The following is a 25,040-nucleotide window of genomic DNA, read 5'->3' as shown; positions in this document are numbered from 1 at the left end:
GCAGAAGAATTTAGTTGTGGTGGTTTTTCATTCTCACACCCTGCTGAAGAGGTGGGAGTAGAAAAAGAAGAGCAATGGATATTGCTGTTTAGCTGCCAAAGGGGAAGGCAAAAACATGGTCAGTACTTTGTAAGAATGGGTCTCAGCTCGTCCTAAGTGATGCAGAACACAGTGGCCATGTGCTATTTGCATTTATATGGAGTTTTGTAACTGCTACTCTTATTTTGTCATTGAGACTGAGCAGTCTTGGATGATCCTTAGGGAGCAAATACCTGCAACAACCAGCTGCAATTTCAACTGAGTCTCTTCTCTGCCTCCCTTTGAAACAGGCATCAATACATTGAGACAGCGCTGCTGCTAAATAAATGTTTCCAGGAAATGTTTGAGTGTGGGCTCAGAGGAATAACTACATCCCCTTGCTATTTGCAAACAAAAATGATGAGTGCCCTGAAAGCTCCTTTCTTGCTGCCTTTAGTTAGAATGAATGTACTGAGCCGGGGGCTTTCATTTTTATACACCATGGGGGCAATTGTTAATTGGCCCCCTGATTCCTGGTGTCCCAAGTGGATCAGAGCATGGATATATCCATACAAATTGGTTTGGAACACGTAGACTGCTCTGGCAGCTTTCTCCTCCATCCTTAATGCCATCTTTGTGTCATGGTTTCGGAAAGAATTGATTGTTTCTTGTTCTGCCTCCATCAATGAAATCAACTGGCATTAAAAAAGCTGCCTTGCTCATTGCCAAATCAAATCCTTTTAATATCTGGCGATGCTCTGAAATATGTTGGAACTGGATTTCAGATTTTGGTCCAAGCTGGAATCTCCCCAGTGCTGAAACAGAGGGGGGGAAAGCTCTTAAAACTGAGCTGCCAACTTGAGGCATCTCTACATTAAATAATTTCGTATTGTCCACGAGTCCTTTCGACCTTGAGCCCCTCCTTCATTCCTGATGTGCATGAGGCAGATAAAGCAAGAACTGGCTTTGCTCCAGTGACTTTCATGGTGCCACTTCAGAGGACAATTAAAGGAACTTCAAACACTACAGATTTTCTTTTCCCTATCTATGAGTCCAGCTTCTTTGTGTTTATGCTGGTTTTACACCAGTATGACTTGTCTGAAAGGAGAACTGGGCCCAGAACACACAAAATAATTTTCTCCAAATGACAGCAGAGAAGTCCTCTTGGCCATGACTTTTTAAAGGTTCTTGCTAAGGTATAATCCAAGCCAAAATGGCACATTCTTGTTTAAAAAACCAGCGTATTGGCAGGATGAAAACAGCAAATTTGGAATGATCAACTTGTAATTAATTTTTCACTTAAAAATCTCACTTGGCATTAAACAATCCTCTCTGTGTGAGTCCTTTTTTCCCTTTTTCACACATTCACAGGCTCACAGGTAAGCTGCATGACAGACCAAAGCTGCCTGTCATTTTTCCTCTAATCTCTCAATCCTGATAACAACACAGGGCAGAACCTCCTCAAACAGATGAGACAACAGGATTGGCAACAACCTCTGCTCATGGAGAACAATTTCCCCTTTCTCTCACCTCAGGTGGACCGGGGAGGTACATGGAGGATGATGGAGTAGAGAAGGAGGAGGGCATGGAATTGGCATGGGAAAGAGAACTGGGTTGTGTTCCTCAAAGCCTGTGGCTGATCTGCTTAGGGCTCTCAGGCAACCACTTCAACTCTAAGCATTTTTTGCCACCACTCTTGCCCTGCCTCTTTCCCTAAATCCTAAAGCCCTCAGACTCTGCAGTGACCTTATTGAGGCTTTCAGTACCTAAAGGGGCTCTAAGAGAGCTGGAGAAGGACTTTGGATAAGGGCATGGAGGGACAGGGAATGGCTTCACACTGCCAGAGGGCAGGGTTAGGTTAGATTTTAGGGACAAATTCTTCCCTGTGACGGTGGTGAGGCCCTGGCACAGGGTGCCCACAGAAGCTGTGGCTGCCCCATCCCTGGCAGTGTTCCAGGCCAGGTTGAATGGGACTTGGAGCAACCTGGGATAGTGGAAGGTTCATGGCAGGAGGTTGGAATGAGACGATTTTTAAGGTCTCTTCCAACCCAAATCATTCTCTGATTCTCTGCTGTCCATGACCCTTTGGGCTGTTTGTCCAACATGGGGAGCTCTGAGCTGTCACCATTGGGTCTTTAGGGTATCTTTCCACACAAATAAGGAACTGCAAAGGAGGAGAGGATGCCTCTTGCCTCACAGAGAACAAACCAGAGGTGATGTGGTCAGAAACCAGGCAGATAAGGAAAAGTCTGCCTCTTCAGGCTCTGGTCATGTGAGGATACTCACGGTTTCATGATAGCCCCATCCAGTGGGATTCGAAAGGCAGCTGTGAAGTACACCCAGACTCTTGTTCCTTTCTATTTGAGGCTGTCTGGGAAAGCTGTGAGCAGCAAAAAAGGACATTGGGACTGTCTGCAGAATCAGCAAGATGATCAGGAGACATTTACATTGTTCTCTCACTTGAGAAGTTATTTTTGCAAACATATGGCCTCGAGTTAAGTATGGTTTTTTTTAAAAACACTGTGGCCAAATTCTGTGGCCAGTAATGGTTTAAGGCTCTTTCTTCTCCTAGAGAAAGACACCCATTTGTAAAGTCTGGGGGAAATTCACCCTGTACAATATGCTACAGGTTAAATTGATGCTTTTAAAGCTCCTTTCTGGATCAAGCCTCATATTTTAGTCACAGAATGGTAAATACACAAATCTCTCTGCAAAATCACTTCAGCATATTTATGCAGATAATAACTTTGATGGACCTGTTAACTTGAAGAGAGGAAACAAGTCTCCATGTACCCCTCACCATGTGTCTTTTTCTTGATAATAAATGTAGTTAATACATCTTGCTCAGCAAGGTTTCCTCTGCACACCTTGAACTCTAACTTGCAAAAAGCCCAGTTGCAGAGAAAGCAATTTGCTTGATCCTTCTGAAAAGAAAAATAATCAGCATAGTAAGAATTCAGAAACAATACAGAGCTGCAATTCATTATAAGCTTTCAATGAGACAGAAGGTATCACTGTGCATCCATTGCACAGAGTGATGTTGGAAGGGAACCACAGGCAGGAGCAATTTCAAGAATGGCTTTGCTTGTATTATCATCTAGTGATGTTTAAACATGCACAGCATGTCCTTGAAAGCCCAGGGATAAGAGGAAGAGAGGAGATGAAAAATTAAGCCTGAACTAAGGTATTTGGAAAGCTTGAAGCTTAGAGTTGTTTCTGGGTACATCAGTTTAACCTTCAAATGAACCAGCCTTTTCTTTCCTTCTCTTCAAAGTAACACTTTTAAGTCCCAAAATTTGACTTTGAAGCTGAGATCAATGCTGGTAATGTTCTCATAACACCAACTCCCACTGGAGGTGAAATTGGGAAGGGGGGGACTTGTGGTTTGTTCAGAGATTCCACACGACACAAGTGATTTTTGCATCAACTGTGTTTCCCTAAGTAGGACAGGGAATTTTAATCCTGCAGAAGAGCTTAGAGCCTCACCAGCTCCTACTGACCCAGCACCTCTCAAAGCCAACTAATACCTGGTCTGGCTCTCAGCTGCTCTGTCCCACGGTCTGGGAAATCCTGGAGGGGTGAGGGCTGCTTATGGCACTCCACAGATTAGAAGTAAAAGCAAATGTCTGATGTCAATTGGTGTAAATTCGCCAGGCAGGGGTCCGTGCTTCTGTTGGACAAATACAAAAAAACCCCCTATACATTGAAAAACATGAAAAGTCACCGGTCTTGTTTCATAGCTAGCTTAAAAGGGGATAGGGGAAACTGAAATGAGCTGTGCCTTGAATTTGTGAGTTATTTTGGTGGTTGGTGGTTGATTTATCACTGATTTGTAACTGCCCTTAGTATTAGCCAGCAGCAGGGCAAGAGACAAGGAATCAACATCAAAAAGGTATTTAATATTGCAAGTGCATTTTCATATCTGCATCCACACACCAGAAAACCTTGATCTTCAAAGCACTGTACAAACACTAACCAGCTAATGACTCCCTGAGCAAAGCCACAGCAACGGCTATTTTTAATACATCTATTATTTGTTTGTGCTCATAAAAGGCAGTTTTGTGCCATCAGCTTATTCAGCCAAGTACAGAACGCAGAAAAATGCATGTGAGCAGAGGAGGAAGCAAAGGATATGGAATGTCTTGACTGGGTTCTCCATGTACTAGTTAATGAAGGTGGCTGGATAGAAAAGGAGTAAGCGAAGTAAGTATGAGAGAGCCACCAAAAAAAAAAAAAAAAAAGAGTTGATTACTGGACAGAAATACATTTTAAAGGAAAAAAGGCTGGTTGCTAATGGTCCTTTCAGTCTACAACAGAGAAGCACGGCAAGGACCAGCAGCACGAAAAGTCAAGTAATTCAAAGCCTAATTGTTGCCAGACACAGCTTCTGGAATGACTGACAAAGCCAAATGGTGAATTTGTCACCTCTTTTTTTTTCAAATGCAGACAAGGATTTTGTGGACATTGTATGGAGAGATGTTAAAGCAGGTGTACAACCTGTCTGGGTAGCTGAGGGCAGATATCTCTTTTCCTCCTCTGAACTCTCAGAAAGTGTGGGACAGCAGAGCTGCCACCACTGAGGCAGCGTTTCCAAGTGACCCAGAGAGAGACAGGGGCTCCTCTGGAGGGATGTGATGAAGGCATCAGATCAGAGGGCTGGAGCTCCTCTGACATGGGGACAGGCTGGGAGAGCGGGGTCCACCCAGCCTGGAGAAGAGCAGCCTCTGGAAAGAGCTTAGAGCTCCTTCCATGGCCTAAAGGGACTCTGAGAGAGCTTGGCAGGAACTTTGGACAAGGGATGGAGAGAAAGGACAAGGGGGAATGGCTTAGACAGGACGTGGGGGAACTGGCAGAGGGCAGGGCTAGATGGGATTTTGGGAAGAAATTCTCTGTGAAGGTGGGGAGGCCGTGGCACAGGCTGTCCGGAGAGGCTGTGCCTGCCCCATCTCTGGAAGTGTTCCAGGCCAAGTACGATAGGTCTTGGAGCAACGTGGGACAGTGGAAGGTGTCCCTGCCCATGGCAGGGAGTGGAACTGGATGAGCTTTGAGGTCCTTCCCAACCTAAACCATTCTATGACATGGACAGCACGGAGTGATGAAACCTTGTCCCCTCAAGAGTTCGAATTAAAGGACCCCTTCCTTCCTCTGACACCTGTGTGCAGCCCCTGGGGGGGGGGGGGGGGGGTGGGGGGTCAGATCTGAGGGCCTGAACCTGCTGGACCAGTTCAGGACACCCTCCTGTCCCACCCCAACCCGCAGCTCCCAGCGCCTGGGGAAGCGCTGCCCACGCCGGGGTAACCCCGCTCAGCTCCGCAGCCCACGGAGGGTTTCGGGGCGCACAGGGTGACAGCGACGCTCCTTTACACACACACACACCGCGACTGAACCGAGCGAGGAGACCCCTGAGCGTGCCGGGGGCAGGATCCGACCCTCAGCCCCGCATCCCGCCTCACCTGAGGCCCGGCGGAGCCTCTCGCTGCCTTCCTTCCATGCCCAGAGGGCGGGGGCCGCGCTGCGGAGCCCGTCCTGCACCAGGCGGCGGAGGCAGAGCGAGCGCCCCGCCGGCACCGCGAGCTGCGGCGGCCGCGCTCCTCCTCCCCCTCCTCCTCCTCCTCCTTCTCCTCTCCTCCTCTCCTTCCTCCCCCTCCTCCTGCTCTTGCTGCTGCTCCTGCCCTCCCGGCTGCGCTCGCCGTCCCGCCCGGCCGCCCCGCGCGGCTCCTTCCCTCTATGGATGGGAAGGCAGCACCCAACGGCGTGGCCACCATCGAGGACAGGATCCTGCGCATCACCGGCTACTATGGATATTACCCGGGATACTCCAGCCAGAAAAGTAAGGCTCCCTGCTGCCTCTCCCGGCCCTTCAGGGGGTGTGTGTGTGTCGGCAGAGCCCTGAGGGTGCCCGTGCCCCATCCCCCAAGTGCTGCCCCATCCCTGCCGGGCACGGGGCGCGGGGTGCCCGCTGTGCCCCGAGGGGACGCGGCGGCTCTGCGGCTGGAGACGGGGGTGGCGGCGCTTGGCCGCGGAACTTCGCGGCTCGGAGCCTCTCAGGGCGGGCGTTTTGGGGTTTATTTTTCATTTCCACCCCTCCCACTCCCATCCCCGCCGGGGTGGGGGGGTTCGCTCGCCGCCTGCCCCGCGCCCGCCGCACCGGGAAAGTTTCAGTCCCGGTGGGTCCCCCCGAGCGGGCGCGTCAGCTCCTGAATTATTCATCTTTCTCTTGAAACTAATGAGATTTTTCCAGAAAAGTGGGGAGCTACCGACGATGGGGGGGATCCTTCGTGCCGCTTTAATACCAGACACTTGCGGCTTAGGGGGTTGGTGTTGGTTTGGGATATTTTTTCTTTTTATGTGTGTTTCTATTTATTTATTTCCCTTTAACAAAGAAGCAGAAATTAAAGCAGGTTGTCCTTGCAGAAATTCCGTTTTTTTTTTTGCTTTTGAAGTTTTTAATTAGGAGCAGCGGTTTTCTAGCAGCGGGGAGAGCCTTAGTGGGTTTCTCTGGAATTCTGGCGGTCCCAGCACTCTGTTTGACTGGGAAAGTTTGGCTAATGAAAGAAATGATTCATTTTTACCACCAAGGAAATGTGTGCAATCAGGTTTTATTGTATTAGTAGTTGCTTTGCAGTTGGCAAAGCTGTGACATGCCATAGCTTAACGAACAGAAGAGGAATTGAGGCCAAGTGAGGGGCAAAACAAAGGAAAGGCCAAGAAGCCCTCTTGGGTGAGGTGAGCACTAAGGAGCAGACTTCCTTCTGCATATTCTCCTTGGAATATTCTGCTTTCCAGAACAGCCAGTGAAGTACTCTCCAGCTCCAATGCAATAATAAACCAAAATACAATTCATAAACTGCTAATATCAGAAAAACACATCTGTAGGCTTTTTATGATGGAGGAAAGCCATGCATTGAAGCCACTTAATAAGTAAAAATTCCTCTGTGTAATAGTAGCTGAAAAATCCAAGTCAAGCCCAGTGGTTTTATCCAGCTGTTATTTGTGGCACACTAACAGCACGACAGGTGTTATGAGCATTTACTTGGTGAGGCCAGTTGGTTTTTCTGTAGCCAGAGGAGTTGGGAAGAAGCTCTGAACAGTCTGACGGTATGGCTGTATGTCAGTCCAGGGATTAGTTAAGTCTGAGCCAGGTGAGACCTGTGTCCCAAATTCTGCAGTGACTCCAGAGTATCCCTGCAGTGTGATGTACCAGAGAAGGGTGAAGATTCTGGCTTAATAGTTTGTTGCAATAGTTTGCTTCCATGGCAGAATGCAATTTTTCAGTCTGCAGCAACACTCCCACGCTGTATCAAGTTATAGATCTGAATCCAGTGTTGTCAATCCAAGTGCTCTGTGTGGTGCAGTGGGAATGCCAGGAGAGCACTGCCTGGACAGAGAAAAGCTCTGTTAGTCCATGAGCAGGTTCTGCAGATGCTACAAACTGCATCTGCTTAAAATTAGAAAAAGCATGCCAGGAGAGGCCAAGGCTTTCAAAAGTGCTGACTCTTGGGATTTTGGGGCAAGTCTCCTGGCCTTTTGTGCCTTTCTGGCTGGGTGCTGAGGCAAAACAAAAGTGATCAGTATCTCGGGTTTTGCTGTTTGAAGAAAATAAGCCAAATTTGTGGTTGTCATGTTTAAAGAGGAAAACTGCAAGTGTGTAACCCAGAGGTATTTCAGTACTTAAATGCCTTCCTTTGGGTAAATGAAAGACGTGAACCCCTTCAAAGCTGTGAACGCTTTTTAAAGCAGTCCCGTAAGTTTTAGAACCATCATCATAATTTTTGGAGTGCTTGCAGTTGGCAGATGACTGTGTTATCCTCATGGTTGTGTGGTTTGAGTTTATAAAGTACTTTAATGCTTCTGCAAAGATGTTCTGGCCTTACCTGAGGCAAAGCCAGACATCCTTCAGGCATCATGAACATACATCCTCTTGGCACTCAGCGAGAGTCACTCTTGGAGGTCCTGGCTTGGAGTTCTTAGCCAAAGTGTTGCCTTCGAGTGGTGCTGCTTCAAAGTTCTGTTGCCTGACAGTTCCTGTCAAGGCTAATTGTTCACACAGACGCAGCACTGTAAACATGCAAGGTGAGGAGTTTGTGCCCCTAATTATTAATGGATTTGATATCTCCGTTTATTTCAGTGAGGGTACGATTTTTGTCACCGCTATCCAAACTCAGGTTTAGTGCAGGTGGACAATGCTGGTGGCACACAGTGTGCTCAGAATTCCAGGTTGGTTGTGCCCATACCCTCCCCAGTTCCAGAAGAGCCCTTTTCCTGTCATATGCCCAAGCCTGTGCCACATGCATTCATCTGCTTGCGCTGTCACCTTGCTCCTGCCTGGCTCTGCAGGGTGCCTGAAGATGAGCTGTTGTCCCCAGGATGGCTTTGTGCTCTCTGCTTCTGAGCAGAGAGCTGGCCAGGCACCAGATGGGGACATGATTTGGGTGGTGACAGCCTGCTGAGGGTCACCACCTTCCTTGAGGCTCCTCTTTGTCCCCAGCCTGCAGTGCTCAGCTAGTGACAGAAAGATTCATTGAGGGAAGTTGAAGGCAGCAGTGGGTGGCTGCTGTTCTGCTCACTCTTGGGGGTACCTGGAAGATGACAAGGAAAGCTGAAGGCTTTGTGAAATGTGTTGGTGATTTGCATCCTTCCTTCAGTGGATTGGTTTGTATTCCATGGTCTAACTGGAGATCGTGCCATGGTGTCTGTGTGTGGAGGCTGAGCACTGCTCACAAACAGCCATGAAATCTAATGTTAAAGCACTGTGGTGTTCAAGAGCTGTTATCACAAAGAACTGCAATATCTCCTAGTGACTTGTGCCTCATTGTCTATATTTGAGTGCATTAACCTACTTCAGACTTGGGGTGTGCATGTGATGATTCTTTTATTAATTTTAAGTCAGGCACTTTTATAGTTTTATTTGTCCTTAGACAAATTAGGTTGCTAGAGAAGGAAAATACCTATTTTATTTCTCTGTAAATCATCTGAATAAGCAGCAAATGTATTTTGGTCTGGTATTTACATCCATGTCTATTGCAAAAATCCTACATGCTGCCTAAAAAGAGCAAGATAGGACTTTTTCCCCCCCTCACTTGGTGCTGAGATGGAATGGACTCTTCCTGATCCCAGTCACCTTGTACCTTTGGATGCATGGCTTGATCCCTCACTTCTTGCATTTTAAATGTACAGAGTATATATGACATGTCTGGCTTCTGTGGGAAGGCAGGGGGGCTGTGTCTCTCTTCCAGCCAATTTCTTCAGAATTCATAATTTCCAGGGCATGGTGCTGTTGTAGATCAGATGCTCCATCCTCTGACCTGGGGCTGCAGATGAAGCTCCCCTTGGCTTCATGTTTCCATGTGTGCATTTTCATTTGGTCTGATGCAACTTTTTCATCTACATGAACAGTGGGAGACTCTGTTCCCTCTCCTGACCTTTGCTGTACCTTCTCATTCTTCTCTGATTTTTCTGCTGGCAATACAATCATGTTTAGTATCTCCAGGGTCAAGAGTATGTATGGGGTTTGTTCTTTGTGGGTTTTGATTTTTGTTTTTTTCTTCCTTTTTTCTTCCTCACTCTTTCCAACTGCCACCCCATCTGCCTTTCATCTCAGTACTGAAACCTTTTTTAATTTCACACTACAAAGTTCCTCTCCTTCAAGTCTGTCCTAACACGTCTTCTGTGCCTTTCACTGAATTAAAACTGCTCCAATCAAAGTTCCTCATCTCTGATCTCCATCAGCTTCACCAAGACAAGTTCTGCCTGTGCATTGTCTTTCTGATGGAGCCCTTCCCACTATCCACTAAGCCTTAGTCTTGCAGGATGCTGTTGGCATCACAGATCTGCATTTCTCTAATGCTGTTTTCTCAGGCCTGGACAAGCACAGCACAACTTTACTGAAAATGCAGTGGTTCCTCACATGGGCCATCACCTTCTCCTTTTCATCCTGCTTGGAGAGCTTCTCTTAATGAGCACTTGGTGGCTGGAGTGTTTGATTCCCACCCCTGCAGGTTATGAACACCCATCTCCATGAGGCACATGCTAGACTTTTAAACGAGTTCTTTTGGACAGTATCCCATGCTGATTCAATCTCCCCTTTTCCTCTGCTTCAGGCCTGACATGAAACCATGGAGTTGTGTAAGCTCCTGGAAGCAGAAGGTGCTGTCACGTGTTTGTGCAGCGGCAGGACTGTGACAGTGGGACACTGGGTGACCACTCTGGTGGTGTCTGCCAGGGAGCTGGGGAGCCCTTACGGCATCGTGTGACCTTAGCAGTGCTTGGGGAAATGCTGGACCTGTCCTTGCCATGAGCACAGTGGCTGTCAGGAGCAAGCTATGTGTTTTCTTACTGCCCTGCAGAACAGCTCTAGCAAAGGTCTGTGGTTTAATTTGGCCACGTTCAGCCTCAAGTCAGCTATCTGAACTTAAGCACCTGCTTAAGTCTGAACTTGCTCTAAGCCACTGGGCTTTGACAAGGCATTCAAAGTCAAGTCCATGCTTAATTGCTTTGCCTTAATAAGCCTGGGATTAAGGCACGCTGAGGCAGCATCAGTGGCTTTACAATTCGGCTCTTGTTCTCTGTGCGGAGGAAAAGGCTGTGGAGGGAAAAGCTACCCCTGAAACACTGGAGAGGATTTTCTCCTGGTTATCACAGCAGCTGTGCCAGCAGCTCTGCTGCAGTACAAATCACATGGCAAACCCAGATCATCTCTGTGCTTACTGAACACCCTGCCCTCCTGGTGGCTTGTCACTTCCAGCAAGAGGAACAAAGTCTCCGTCTGTTTACTGGAGGCACCCAGCTGCTTCTCCAGCAGTTCCCAGAGCCCTCGGTTTCTCCATGCAGAGCAGGCACAGTGGGAGGCTGAGAAAGGGGCACTCGAGGAAAGATGCTTTGAAATTTGTGGTGGATGAGGCTGGTTTCATTGAGCTGTGTTTCAGGGGTCTGGGAGGGAGGAAGTGGTGTCTGAATCTCTGTGTGAGTTGAAGTCTCAGGGCTGTGTTGGCTTTACCAGTTGTGGCAGCTGTCCCTGTGCCACCTGGTAGCATTTGGGCTGTGGGGACTCCAGATGCAGGGCTAGCCTGCAATGAGCTTTATTTCAAAGCCTTTCCTTTCCCCCCGGATGGGAATTTTCCATAGGAGAGCTATTCCCTAGGAGGGTGTGCTGCAGTGGGGGCTGGATTGCAAACTGCCAGTTTAAACAAGTTTCCCCCCAGCCCAGCTCTGGGGAACAAGTGGATGTCATGGCACAGGATGCAGTCCTCTTGCAGTTGCTTTTTCTCACAGACTTGTCTCTCTGTTTGGGTGAAAAAAAAAAAAAAGTATGGCTGTGTATCAGCACTGGTAGCAGTAACTTATGAAGTAATTTCTTTCAGCAAAACAGATTTTATAAATACTCCTTTGCTGACTAATATTGGCAAGACCAAGTTTGTTTTCTTTAATGGAATTGGACCAGGCTTTGTGTGGATTTCTGTTTGTGCTGGAAGGGACAGCTTGGCAGCCTTGCACTGGTAACTGGCATATGTGACCTTCCCCTCACCTGGGGACACCAGTTGTTGTGGAAGTTGAGGGATCTCATCAGCTGGGAAGAGAGGAAACTGCTTCAGTCCTTGGCCTTCCCTCAGGGGCTGATTCATCCCCTTGGGGTCAAATCCCTGGGGAGCTCAGCTGTGAAACTGTGGTACTGGACATGGGTACAGTTCTGGACATCTGTGGGCAGGAGGGATGAATCCAAATTGGGAAGGACACCATGGTGAGCAGGGCAGTGAAGAGCATATCCTTGCAGGAGGAGGCTGATAGAGCTGGGCCTGCCTAGGGATGGGAACAGGGCTGCTGCTCCAAACACGTCCTGGGAGGATGAACAAGGAAACGTAGGAAAGAAGAGTTATTTAAACTGAAATGGCATGTTGGCACACAGGCAAATGGATAGGAACAGGCCATGAATAAATTAAGGCTGGAAATTAGCAGAAGGCTGAAATTAATGGCCAAAAATCTCGCGCGGTCTTACGTATTTAAATAAGAATTATTTCCCAAGCTTTAAAGATGCTTCATAAAGACGTCTGCCAAGATTTTGAGAAGAATTACTCCTATTTGGCAGGGAAAATTGAGACAGTAAGATGGGGGGAGTGATGCTAATTTGCCAGAGGTTGTTCAGAACAAGCCGTAAGTTTGATGGAGTGATCTCTGCCTCCACTGGTGACTGCACAGCAGGTCTGGAGCTGCAGCTGGCCTCGTGCTAAGGCTGGTAGAGGTGCTCTTGATAACTTGGTAGCTTTCTACATGTGCTCTCTTCCTGCTTTTGAGTTCCTCTGCCCTTCTGTGCTCATTCTCGGCTCACCAATGGTGTTCCCAGGGCTCAGTCTTGGGCCCAGTCCTGTTTAGTAACCTTATTGATGATCTGGTTGAGGGGATTGAGTGTCCCTTCAATAAGTTCGTGGATGACACCAAGTTGTGTGTGGAGTGTTGATCTGCTGGGGGACAGGAGGGCTCTGCAGAGGGATCTGGACAGGCTGGATCGATGGGTTGAGGACAATTGTATGAGTTTCAACAAGACCAATTGCCAGGTCCTGCACTTTGACCACAATAACCCCATGCAGTGCTACAGGCTGGCACAGAGTGGCTGGAAAGCTGGAAAAGGAACTGGGGGTGCTGGTGACAGTGGCTGGACATGAGCCAGAGTGTGCCCAGGTGGGCAAGAAGTCAATGGCACCTGGACTGTGTCAGCAATGGTGTGGCCAGCAGGACTGGAGCAGTGATTGTCCCCTGTGCTTGGCGCTGGTGAGGCCACACCTCGACTGCTGTGTCCAGTTCTGGACCTCTCACAACAAGAAGGACATTGTGTCCAGGGAAGGGAATGGAGCTGGGGAGGCCCTGGAGAGCAGGTCTAATGAGGAGCAGCTGAGGGAGCTGGGGGGGCTCAGCCTTGAGAAAAGGAGGCTTAGGGGGGACCTTCTGGCTCTCCACAACTCCCTGACAGGAGGGTGCAGCTTCCAGGGAACAAGGGATAGGATGAGAGGAAATGGCCTGAAGCTACACCAGAGGAGGTTCAGGTTGGACATCAGGAGGAATTTCTTCATGGAAAGGGTTGTTAAGCAGTGGGATGGGCTGCCCACGGAGTTGAAGTCCCGTGTTCAAGAAACAACAGGACGTGGCACTCAGTGCTCTGGTTTGGTTGACAAGGTGGTGATTGGTCAGAGGTTGGACTCGGTGATCTCAGAGGTCTTTTCCCACCTCAACGATTCTGTGATTGTCACAGAAAGTCTTCCTGGCTGCCTGGCCCTCTGGCTGATGGATGGGATGGTGGCACAGCTCCCGGCCCCCTCCTGTCCCACCTCGCCCTCACCCATTCACCCGAGGTGGCTTCAACCTCGCTCATCATGGCTGCATGGAGCTGCACTTCCTTCTTTTCTTGTTTTGCCTAAAAATGTGGCTGCTGCACACAGCCCTTGAGGAAATGACCTGGACATGCCGTGAGCTCCTCCATGCTCTTCTGGAGTGCACCGAAGGGATACCCCTCATTTTCACTGTCCTTCCAGCACTCTCTCCTTGACATTGCCTTCCCCATTTACTCAGGCAGGCAGCTGTGTATTTATCCTGGTTGAATATGGTAAAATGATATTCCAAAGTGACAGATGGTTCTGGCAGACTTTTATCCCTCCAGTGCTTGCATTCCTGTTTTTTAATAGTGGTTTTAAAGGTTTGCAATTATTTCTTCTGCACATTTGGAAATTGATGGGCTTTTGCTCAAATGCCTGCATGGGAATTCACCCATGAAAGTGAACTTACTGTTTGTGGAAGGATTGGTGGCCGGGATTTTTTCACATAAACCTGCTGCTGGATGATCACAGCAATGAATAATGAAAATGCCTGCAAAAAAAAGTCAGTGTCTCTTTGAGGCAAATGTGCAAATAGGGTGGGGGGAACAAAAAGCGAAGTGCTTAACTGAGCGGTTAAATTATTCACCAAGTGCACCAGCTCTACTTAGAGTGAGACTGAAAATCATTTTTTCTTGTGGTGAGGTGAAGTGAGACTCCCTAGTGGCCAATGGTTTGGGCTGGCCCTGTGCAGAGTGGCAGATTTCACTGCAGGGAGGTGGAAGCTGTAAGGTTATGCTGAGCTAATGCCCAGGGTATGGCTTTCACAGAGCTGTAAGTGAGAGCAGCCCGGGCACTTCGAGTGCCAGCAGTGAATTTATTCCAAGGCATGCAGGATGTGCTCAAGTGACAGGCTTTTGGTGTGTCTGCCGCACAGAGACCTTCCTGTTAGTACTTTAAAAACATATTGATTCTTCCTAGACCTCCCTTGCAAACACTTTTGCTAAAATGGACTTGCCCTTTCCTGCATTCAGCTGGGCTGGATCAGGAGTAGCAGAGTGAGAGAGTGAGAAAGGTGTCTCTGCTGTCCTTTTTGTGGAGGCAACGAAGAAGAAGATGATTTGCTCCTGTTCTGGGACAAAGGAGGAGGTTTCAGGTCCAAGGTGGAATATGATGTTTCCTGCTGTTCCTGGCAATCTGAAATCTGTTCCTTGTCTCAAAGCTGTCCAGTCTGTTTTGACTGATACAAGAAGAGCTCCCGTGCCTGTTTTGATTCTTGATTAAGTTTCCAACTGCATTTTGGGGGGAGAGGGAGGGAGAGGCAAGCACCAGCACAAGAGCTCATGGGTCAGTAAAACTCCACTGAAAAAGGTCTCCCAGATCCACTTTTAGACCAGTTTTAGTCCTGATAGTGAACTCTCCATCCAGAGTGAGAAAGACATTGTAGCTTGAGGCCAACCTGGTGACTCTTCCAGTTTTATTCCTTCCTGCTTGTGTTGTGGCGGGGAAGTGGCTGCTTATGGCACTGAACTGCTTGAGCAATTTCCTGCTGAAGCAATATCCAGTACAGCTCCCTCTCTTCCTGCAGAGGCTTACTCTTCTGAGGGACTTCTAGGGCTAACACACCTCTGTTGTTAATGGGGTAGCTGGAGACTTCACTAAAAAAGTATTTCCCTGCTGGGAACTGATTTTGAATAGGATTTGGGGGAACACAACAAATTCCAGCTGATGGGCATCATACACCTGAATGTCTGAGGACAGCACAGGAATCATCTGTGCCTGTGTAAGATAAGCATGAAACAGGGCTGGAACACATGTTCTCTGTCAGGGTGAGAAAAGTGATCCCATTAGTCCTCGTGGTGTGATTTATATTCTGCATCTTGAAGTGAGACAGCAGAGTTGTTATAGAGCAGTTGACAAGTGCAGTCATTGCAACCCTTTTCTTTTGCATATCTGAATCCTGGAACTTTTAAATCCTTCCTTATACAAAGCTTGGCATGTGGAGTGTGCAGCCCTGGAATTGTGTGGGTGCAGATTGGGGTTTTTCTCTGCAGTGCCAGAAATAACCTGTTGTGTGATACGTTACAGGGGCTAGGATTTGTAGCAGCTTGTGTGCAAGTGGGATGCTTCAAAGTGTTTTGCCAGAGGAAATTCTTCAATGCTGACAGCATGGATAGCAGGAAGGTGAACTCTCCATGGTGCTTCTGCACCATGGTTTGGACTTCTACCTCAGGAGGGTTGGTTCTACATGTGAGAAAGCTTTTACTCAATGCTCAGTACTCAGTGAGGCAGCTAACACAAAGACCAGGTGGAAAATGATTGAACTTAGCATTTACCATTTATTTGATGAAGTTTCCCAGTTTCCTATCAGTTTTTTCTTCTTTGCGGGGTGGGATGGGATGGGAAAAAATAGAGTGAGGAACTAGAAAATTAAATACTTCAAGAACATTTCTGCTAAGGAAAAAGAATCGAGGTCTGAAATGTAACTAAAGAAGTGCCACGTTTCACATGCATTGGAAAACAAGCCTTGGAGGAAGGAGCAAAAGGCATTTTTCAGCTGAAAGACTGAGCTGAGCTGTTGGTGTGCCAAGCCATATGTGTCCTGTCGAGGTGATTCATCCATACAAGCCCTGCCTTCTGTCCCTCGTCTTGGGGGGGCCCTTTGGCAGTGGGCACGGGTTTGTCTGTGCTTGTGCTCCACAAAGCAGGGAGCACTGGGCTGATCTCAGTATGCAGGGGAGTGCACAACTGTCCTCTGACCTCCTTATGGAGCTGTGTGTCCAGGAACACTCATTCCAAAGTCCGTCTGCGCTGGGATGCAGCCCTGACTGGTTGTTCAAAGAGTCAGGAGTTGTCCTTCACTCATAAATGCTCTGTGGCAGGGGAAAGTGGTGAGGAGGCTGCTTAGCTGGGTTTTCCAAGGCATCCTGTTTGTTTCAGTGCTGGAAAGGAGGTTAATTAGATCAAATTAGGCCAACTCTATTTCTAGCTGGGGTCTGTGCAGTGTTTTTGTGCACTTCTACTTTGAAGTAAATTCAGAGCGACTGTTTTGAGCATCCTGGTGGAGACAGGCGACCCCAGCTGTGAGTTTTGAGAAGGCAGCCAGAAGAAAAGGTGTCTGCAAGTGGCCAGAACCCAGAGAACTTCTGTAAACTTAGGTATTCACAGTGTGCACAGGTACAGCAGTGACTCCCCTGAGAGCCAAAGACTCTTGGGCAGACCTGGAAATACCACTGGAGAGCGTGTGTGAAGCTGCAGTGCTCTCAGAGTTTGTGTGCCTGACTTTTAGAGGCACTGCCTCGAAAATGTGCACCTTAATTATTATTGGTATAAAATATTTATGCAGTTTAGTGAAGTTTCGTAGCACTTTGTGGAGATAAGAGATTCATTATAGTTTATTGCTTTTAGAAAACAAAGAAGCAAAAGGGTGGTGCAGCTCCCAGATCTGCCCTGTTTAGGGGAATGGAGGGTAGCAGAAACCTGTCACTGTTTTTTTGCACATTATTAACAGATGTTGGCTTTGGTCTCTTATTTTAGCTGGGATCTCAGATTTGCTGTAGGAACAGTTACTCAGTTGGCTGGGTTCAGATTTACTTCAGTTCCAAGGCTGCTCCCAGATGTGGGATGTTCCCAGCTGAGGGTGGTTTTGGTTTAGTTGCAGACCAAACTTAAGACCTTTTAAACATGATTTTCTGATGAACATGGCTTTGGAGAACAGTGTCAAAGTTCTGATCATTTTCAATGCCTTTTTTCTTCCTGTCCATGGTGAAGCAGTGTGTTACCTGGAAAATGATCACTTTAGGGCAGGAGAATCCTCTGGTGCTTTAATGACTGTTGCTCTTCACATCTTCCCTGTGGATGATGGATGGTGTGGGGCTGCCTAAAGCCAGTAATCTCATTCTGTTCATGATCCCTGAGTTTTGCTGTTTCCCTGCTTGGTACCATGGACAGAAACTGTAGTTTAGAGCAGCCTGAGTTGCTGCTTTATCCTTCTTGCACAGAAAGACAAGATTCATAGGACTTCATTTGAGGGTTACAGCCATCTGCTGTCATTTTCAGGTGTCTCTGAAAGCCAGCTGGAATTGCACAGTGCACTTTGAACTGACTGTGTAGGTATTGGGTCTTCTGCTGCATTTATGCTTTCCCTGTGTATTCTGGTGACTTGAGCCACTCTCCTTGGTCCTGACTTTCCTTTTCATCCTGTCAACTTCCCTTCTCTCCCTGACTGTGGTGTTAGACTGGGCTGGTTGAAGGGATGATCTGAAAGGAAATAAATTTGGTGCCTTTGATGTGCAAAGCCTTTTTTTTCTTTATAGGTTATGAACAAAAGTTGTGTCTGTGTATTCCCAAACTGAAGAATACATGATTGCTGTTCCCAGCCTTCCTCTGAGAACAAGCTTTGACATCATTCATACTCTATAATTCATGGTATTTTTGTAGCAGTCTGTTAAGGTCTGCAAGAAAGTGAAGGGGATGATTTAGAAAGGGAAGAACCATCCTGTGCCTTCTGGTAGGTCTGTGACCGAGCAGGTTCCTGCTCTTTGGAGTTGTTACTGGGTCTCTTTTATCATGGAATAATTTTTCTTTCTCTTTGGAGTTGTTACTGGGTCTCTTTTATCATGGAATAATTTTTCCTGCTCTTTAGAGTTGCTGCTGGGTCTCTCTTTTATCACAGAATCGTTCTTTTAAGGATATTATTTTCCTTAATGTAAGCACTTGCTCCTTGTCAAACACATCCTCGTGTGCTCCGTTAGGACTTTGCGCCTCGTTCTGGGGTGTTTTAAAAGCAGATTACAGAACGTCTTGTAACTCGTCAGCTGTTGATTTTTTTAACCTGGTTTCTTAAGGAAACAAGGCTTATGTGAACACCATCTCTCTCCCCCTGCTCCCTCCCCCTGTAACTTTTGAATCTATTGGCCAAATCCAAGTGAAAGTACCAGGAATTAGAGAGCATGAAAGGCGTGAAGCCGTGATGGACCTTATAAAAACACAGCTAGAAACAGGGGGCTCTTGGTTCTCCCGCAGTGGGAAAGCTGTAGGATTACCTCACTCCTGGAGATGAGATGTACTGCATACAAGTTTTGAAGTCTTCTCAAAGACACATCTGGTTAATATCCAGCTTCAGACAGGAGATGTGCAGGGAAGAGAATAATGGAGGTTCCTGGTGTGTTTCCATTCACCACTGATCTGTGCTTTGGGAAGCTCTTGGTGTTTGTCTGTTTTAGTAGCTTTTAATGGCTATTTCTTCCATGAGTTTGTAGGGATGTGACTTTGTCCATTTTGCTGTTGTAGGATTTCTTTTCTCTGTTGCTGCTGGCTCTCTGGATGTGGCTCTCCTGCTGAGGAGTGAGGGTAACTCCTATGAAATCTTGGAGGCAGGTTCTTCCCACCCGCCCATGGATGTGGAGAGAGGGGAGGAGAAAAAGAACAAAACGTTGGCCTGTTAAGTGTGAATAAACATCCTGTGGAGCTAACACATGTTTTATTTCATAATTCCTTCCAGCATGGAGATAAGATACTATCCTGGGAGGAGAGAAATTGGCTTTGTACTGTTTGGCTGTTTCCTCAGGCTGTGGTGGGATGCCAGGAGCCTCGCAGGGTGCACCTGCCTTTGTTTGGGACTTTGAGATGATCCAGTCAAAAAATGTAAAATGATTCCACAGGAAAGTTTCAGGTTTTGGTCTGAAATTCAATGAATAAAAGATTGCTTTGCAGAATCCCAGCTATTGGTAAAGGTCTGTAGAGCATCACAGGCGATGGTTGTGAACGCTTTGCAGTTTTAAAAAATGGAGAGAATGGAGTTGTTTTATTATGGCTACAGAAAACGTTATCAAATATTCATGATGACCATCTCCTCTTATTTGAAATAATAAATCCAAGGTTAATTTTGTACTTGTAGAAATCTAGTGCCTGACTATTGGCCCCTTATTTCTTCGCTGGTGTAATGTAATGATAATATTTAATATTTTATCTACTTTGCAAGGATGTTATTAGGCTCACAAGTATGTCATGGTGTCCAGAGAAGGAAAAGTAAGCTTCTCCCTCTTTCTCGTGTGGGTTAGAGAGAGGCTTCTACAGACGTTTTGGAGTCCAGGGAAAGAAAACTTTGTGCTCAAGAGGGCTCATATAAGGCATAAAAGTTTGTCCATTGAGGAATTTAATGTTCAGTGTAACTACGAGGTTTAAAACAGGCAATAAAGAAGTGACACCAGTTCTGTTTATTTTAAAGGCTAAGTCCGTAGAAATTATTTTTGTCACTCATGCCATCCATCGCGTTGCCAGTTGTGACATTTGTGACCTGTGTTGCCAATTAGAATTTGACATTGTGGTGACTTCACTGAGCAAGGAAATATGCCCCAGGGGTTTATAAACCGGATTTAAAGCACCCATCCCATGATTGCATTTTATTATTCTGCTGTATGTGTTTTCATTATTTATTTATTTATTTATTTTCCCCCCCAAATGAATGCAAGTTTTTAATATCACCATGTGGTGACAACACGAAGCCTTTTTAGTCGCCGCTGCTGCGCAAAGTATTGTAAAGTCTCACATCCCTTTGAAGAACTGTTCTTAGCCACTGCTGCTATTTTTGTTTTTGAGTTGTTCTCTGTAGACTATTTTTTATTTTGTCCTCACATGCCCTGAATTTTCTAAACATTTTCAAATCAGTTGAGGTCTTTCCCTATCCTGTGTTTTCCCCACTCTTATTAACTTTTACTGGACTGTGCCTTCGAAAATCTCGTTGAAAGTTTTCTTCCCTTGAACTCCAAGGAGTCTTCAGAGAAACATCTGCCAGAAGCACTGACCTACAAAATCTATTAGGCTCTTCCCACTGGTGTGAAGCTCATTTATGTAATGCTGCTGGATGGGGCGGCTCTGCTCTGGAGATGAAGTACAAAATTCCCTTTTGCTTTCATAAGCATAGGTGCAAAGAAGTGGCTGATACTGAGATGATGTTAACGTGTTAAAGGTTGGACGTTAACTGTGATCATATGTAACTTGTCAGTTGTAATGTGGCAGAGAAGGGTGTCAAAACCAGGGGAATTAATTGTCCAAGAGAGAAATGTTTCTTCCCTCCACTTCTGAGCAAAGCAATAACTTAATGTAAAATTAGTCAGATTGATTAATCTTATTATTAATACAGAAATATAAACAGCTGATGGGGGACATATCACTAGATGACTATGAATTTTCATGAATTATTTGGTGATCTTTTGAGTTTGGTGGTTTCAGATATAACTAGCAACTTACTCACACTCTGTATATTCTTTATAAATGTGCTGATAATGGGAAGTACCAAAGTACCAGAAGTTTATCTCTTTGCCCTCTGAAAGATCTTCCAGGGGTGGAGATGTGAAGGCATCTGCTCCATCAGAACATAAAAGTGGAAGCAGCAGGGGAAGTAAAATGTCATGAGGTGGATCAGAGGAAAAGGGCAACCAGCCCATGAATTTGAACTTGCGCTTGTTTGGCGTGGACTTGCGAGACAAGCAATGAAAGTTCTGAAATTTTCCTCTTCAATTTTGGGGATTTTGGCCATGGTGACATTTCGCTCAAACTTTGTCTCCACCGGATGAGTGAAGTTAAAGCACAGCAGAGCCCATAATCTTCACTACATAAGGGTATGGAGTGGCTGACATTATATCCAGCAGCTTGGAGCTGTGTGAGCAAGGAGCTGCTCAGAGCTGGAATCATTGGGAATGCAGCCTTTAGTACAAATCTGGACCAAGTCTGACCTTTGCCTCAAGGCTGGTGAAAGGATGCCTTAAACCTTCTGCCCCAGCACCTATTTTTAATGTTATGTGTGCCCCCATTTGATTTTGGGGAAAAGTTTTCTAATTCCCTTTGACTTCTTTGAAAATCATCATCTTTATCTTTTTGAAGAGACATCGGAAAGCTGTGAATCTCTTCAGTGCCATTCCTTAGGGAAGCCTTGGCATTTCTGAAGTGGGCTGGGGGACGTGTCCCAGACACATTAATAAAGCTCCACATCATGAAGTGTCAGGAGAAGCTAACAGAATATTTATGCCTGCTCGTTCCCTGACTTTCTGTAATTGCCTCTGATTATTCTATTACAGCAGAACATTTTAAAGCAATTGTGGAGATAGGATGCAAGTGTGAAGCCACAAAGGCTGTCCTGAAACTTGGCAAAATCATGGACAGGCATCCAAATTGTGAGTCAGTCTGCCCTGATCTTTCTCAAGTGGGATGTTACCCAGGCTGAATAATGACATTACATGGTGAAGAGTGGCAGAACCTGACTTGGCTCTGTGACATTCTTGCCATCAATGCAGATTCCAGAGTCAGGGGGAGTTTCGACTGACTAGAGTGTTTGGGATTTGGCCACTTTTACAAAAATTGTCCTTGTTGAGCTCCATGGTTTGAGCAGTGATCATCTGATAAGTAGATTGCAGAGCTGGCAGAGGCGTGGAGAAATAACTTGTGTCTTAGTGGGCAAGGTCACCTGGATCATTGTCAATGGATATATGGCTAATCCAGTTTGTAAACATCTGTGGTGGGATTGCCCACTTTGCAGGCGTTCTGTTCCAGTGCTTCATTTACTGTGATTTTCTCATGACTGAATCTTTCTTGGTGTACTTCAGACCCAGTTCTTGTCCTAATGCCTTGTGACTGGTCTCCTTCACTGCAGCAATATCTTACAGATCTCAGGACTTTTTTTCTTGTTTTCCTTCATCTTTACTAAACAAACCAAATTCTTCCACTCATTCTGTGTAGTCATTCTTCCTGGAAACTTGATTCTTGATTCTTGTCTTTATCTTCTGAAGTCTATGCAGTAACCATCACCTTTCTTAAAATGTGGTTCCTCAAACTGGACCCAGGTCTTCAGTTGAGGTCTCACCTGTGCAGCCTTGCAGAGAATTGCTTCACATCCTTAAGGTACAATGGATTTTTCATCTCATTCAGTATCTGAATTTTTGGCGACTGTATAAAAGGTGATGCAGCTTCAGCTTGGGGTTTCCTCTGAACTCCCAGTCCTCTTCTAGAAAACTGCAGCTGTTCCCTGAACTGTGTCTGTACAGCTGATTCCCCACTTAGGTGGGAACAACCTTTCACTTCTGCAAATAATTCTTTATCCAGGTGATTTCTCCATGTTGTTAAAATCATTCCAGATCTTTCTTCAATGTACTTGAAACCTTCTTGTTTAATATAAACTTAGGCAAAATGATTAAGCTCCCTATTATGGAAATAACAAATGCTAAAAGGACCCTCACTTAAAATCCTTTTGCCTGACAGTGACCCACTGATGCCATCCCCAGGGTTGGCTCTTGAGCACTTTTCCTGCTGGTGAAATTGTTGCCCTGTCATGTCGTGCTGGGCAGTGTCAGCAGCTGTCCTGGTGTCAGGATCTGTGATGTCTCTTGTCCTTCACTATTCACCAACCTGTTACTCTGTCATGGAAAGAAATGACATTACTCTGATGGGATTTAGTCTCGAAGAACCTCTGACTGGCATTTTCCTGGTTTCCTTACATGTATCCTGTTTGATTATTTGGTCTGGTACTTTGATGGGAACAGAAGATAATGGCTGCTGGTTACATCCGACTGCTCCAAGTTATTTTCTATTCAAGTTTGTGGTTTTCCACTCTTTTCAAATTTCTTTCTCCAACCTAGAGTTGTCAAAGATGCTTTGGCAACCCGCTGTAGTGGAAGGTGTCCCTGCCCATGGCAGGGGGCTGGAACAAGATGGGCTTTAAGGTCCTTTCCAACCAAACCCTTTCTTTGTTTCTGTGAAGCTCCCTGTAACATTTTAAAGCTAAGTTTAAAAATTCCATTGAGCTCCCAGAACTGAGACCAGTGCTTTTTATACCAGACCAAATTGTTGATGTGAAATGCATCCCAGAACTCCAGACAGGCCTTGGTTTGGTGCCACCTCTCTTCAGGATTTACTGCTTCACAGAACAGTGACTGCAGAGGCACATTAAATATACAGTATTTCATTGCTCCATTATAAATTTAAAACATATATGTTAAGATAAAGTTCTGCTTTTGCCTTATGTTTATGAGATCAAGGCAGAAGCTGGGCAGATAATGAGGCAAAATTTTTGGCCAAGCTATCAGTGACTTTGAAATGATCTTTGCAACTTAGTTATCTTTCTCTCCAGCATTTTGCCAGCCCTTGGGAAGTGAAGTCATGTCAGCATATTGCTCACAGATGGTGACATTGTTAGATGTGGTATACGGCAAACAAGGCTCAGGTACCGTTTGGAGTTAGATTTAAATGCGTTGTAAACACCACCCCGACCTTGGCACAGGTTGAAAAATTCACCTACACAACGAATTACAGGAGACAAAAGGAATAGTGAAGCAGAAACTGCTTAAATACCAGAAGAAATGTATTTAATGGCCCTGATAAAGAAGTACTGTGTAGTATTGTGAGTGTTTAGGAGATTGTTTGAGATTGTCCAATCCAGGCCATCTCACCTACTGCCTTTTGGCCTGTAGCCTTGGCAATTCAAGAATATCCATTGAACAGCAGATTGGCCCACCAGCCAAACATCTCCCACTTCATCACTGCATGAAAATGCTGCTGAGTTGGACCACGAGTTGCACCTGTATCCATGGGAGGTCTAAATGGTGAAGGGGCTGGAATTCAAAACTAACACCTAGCCCATGGCTGAAAATTCAGAGTGATCTGTGATGAGGCTGTAAAGGAGAAGAACAGGGAGCAGTGACTCCTGGAGTTAGGTTAGGTCAGGCTGATGGGAGATCTACCTAGAAATGGTATCTAGGAGGAGGTGTCTCCTCATCACCGTGCAGGGAAAGGGCCCAACAAGCTGAACTCTTCATCCCTTGCCACATACCAAGCCCCAGCTGGATAGGTCATGACCACATTGCTCTTTGAAAATTCGTGAGGATTATTTTTAAGCTCATAATCATCAGTGTGTGTCTTGTTAGTGTGACTCACTAATATTTTAAGGATTCCCCACCCCCCAGTTCTTTCTAAGTGAAGTGCCACATTCTTGGCGGCCTAACTTTGGTTTAAGCTTCAAAATCCTTGCACAGCTCAGAGGGGGATCACGACTCCTCTGTGCCCCAGTCTTGTTTTGCATGGAGAAGCTGCCTCGAATCAGCTGCCTGCTGACTGGCTTCTCCAGAACCATCTGGTTTTTTTCATTGAGTCCCAAATCTTGAGTTCTGCATGCTGGTGACAAACCCTTTGTGACTTTAGTGTCTTGGGAGATGGAGAAGAAGCTGATGAAAAGTAGAGTTTTGCTCTCTGATACATGATTTACAGAGATTTTTTCTGATTCACTGGCAGAGTTGTCTGTGGGTTGGATATTCAGCTGTTAGTCGGTTTCTAGAGCTGGATTCCTGACTCAGGCAAAACCACTGAAAGGAATGGGAATGTTGCCTGGAGTCAGGGCTGCAGAAGTAGCCCTTGGTCTATTTTTTCCTCTCTGCTGCATTTTGTCTTGTTTGAATCCTCTTGCAAATTGACTGCACTTACTGGTGCATAAAGTGAGTTAATTTTGATCTTGGCCTGTAGTTATTTGCAGCTACTCATCTATCAGCCTGTGTTTGTTTCTTTTGCCCTGTTCAATGGCCATTTCTGCAGATCTGACTTGCAGAATAGAAAGACTCAAGCTGGGAGAGCAGATCACTTGGGTGTGCTCAGGTTTTGTCTGCTGCTTTGTGGAGTATGTTACTTGAGTTCTTTGTAGAAAAGCAAACAGCTGACTAATAACTTTAAATGTTATATACT

At 46.1% G+C, this 25,040-nt stretch overlaps 1 protein-coding gene and 1 long non-coding RNA gene across 3 annotated transcripts in view; one reads left to right on the top strand and one right to left on the bottom strand.

Annotated features, from left to right (window-relative positions):
- Positions 1-2,843: 2,843 nt before the first annotated feature.
- LOC125327642 lies at positions 2,844-5,592 on the bottom strand. Its single transcript, XR_007204336.1, has 3 exons — positions 5,472-5,592; positions 3,546-3,688; positions 2,844-2,942 (listed from the first exon to the last, which is right to left on the bottom strand). It is a non-coding gene; the product is annotated as an uncharacterized LOC125327642 (long non-coding RNA).
- The window catches only part of SLC35F4 (solute carrier family 35 member F4), a 113,307-nt gene continuing 93,832 nt past the window's right edge, over positions 5,566-25,040 (top strand). The window contains exon 1 of one of the 2 annotated variants that reach the window (XM_048307374.1): positions 5,566-5,848. In XM_048307374.1, coding sequence (XP_048163331.1) covers positions 5,746-5,848 — 103 coding nt within the window. In that variant the 5' untranslated portion in view covers positions 5,566-5,745. The remainder of the gene's footprint in view (positions 5,849-25,040) is intronic. The other variant, XM_048307376.1, reaches the window with a different exon arrangement.

The sequence above is a fragment of the Corvus hawaiiensis genome, chromosome 6 (assembly GCF_020740725.1).
Source record: "Corvus hawaiiensis isolate bCorHaw1 chromosome 6, bCorHaw1.pri.cur, whole genome shotgun sequence".
Taxonomy (NCBI): domain Eukaryota; kingdom Metazoa; phylum Chordata; class Aves; order Passeriformes; family Corvidae; genus Corvus; species Corvus hawaiiensis.
The sequence above is the reverse complement of the archived record's forward strand: the minus strand, read 5'-3'. Positions and strand labels throughout refer to the sequence as shown.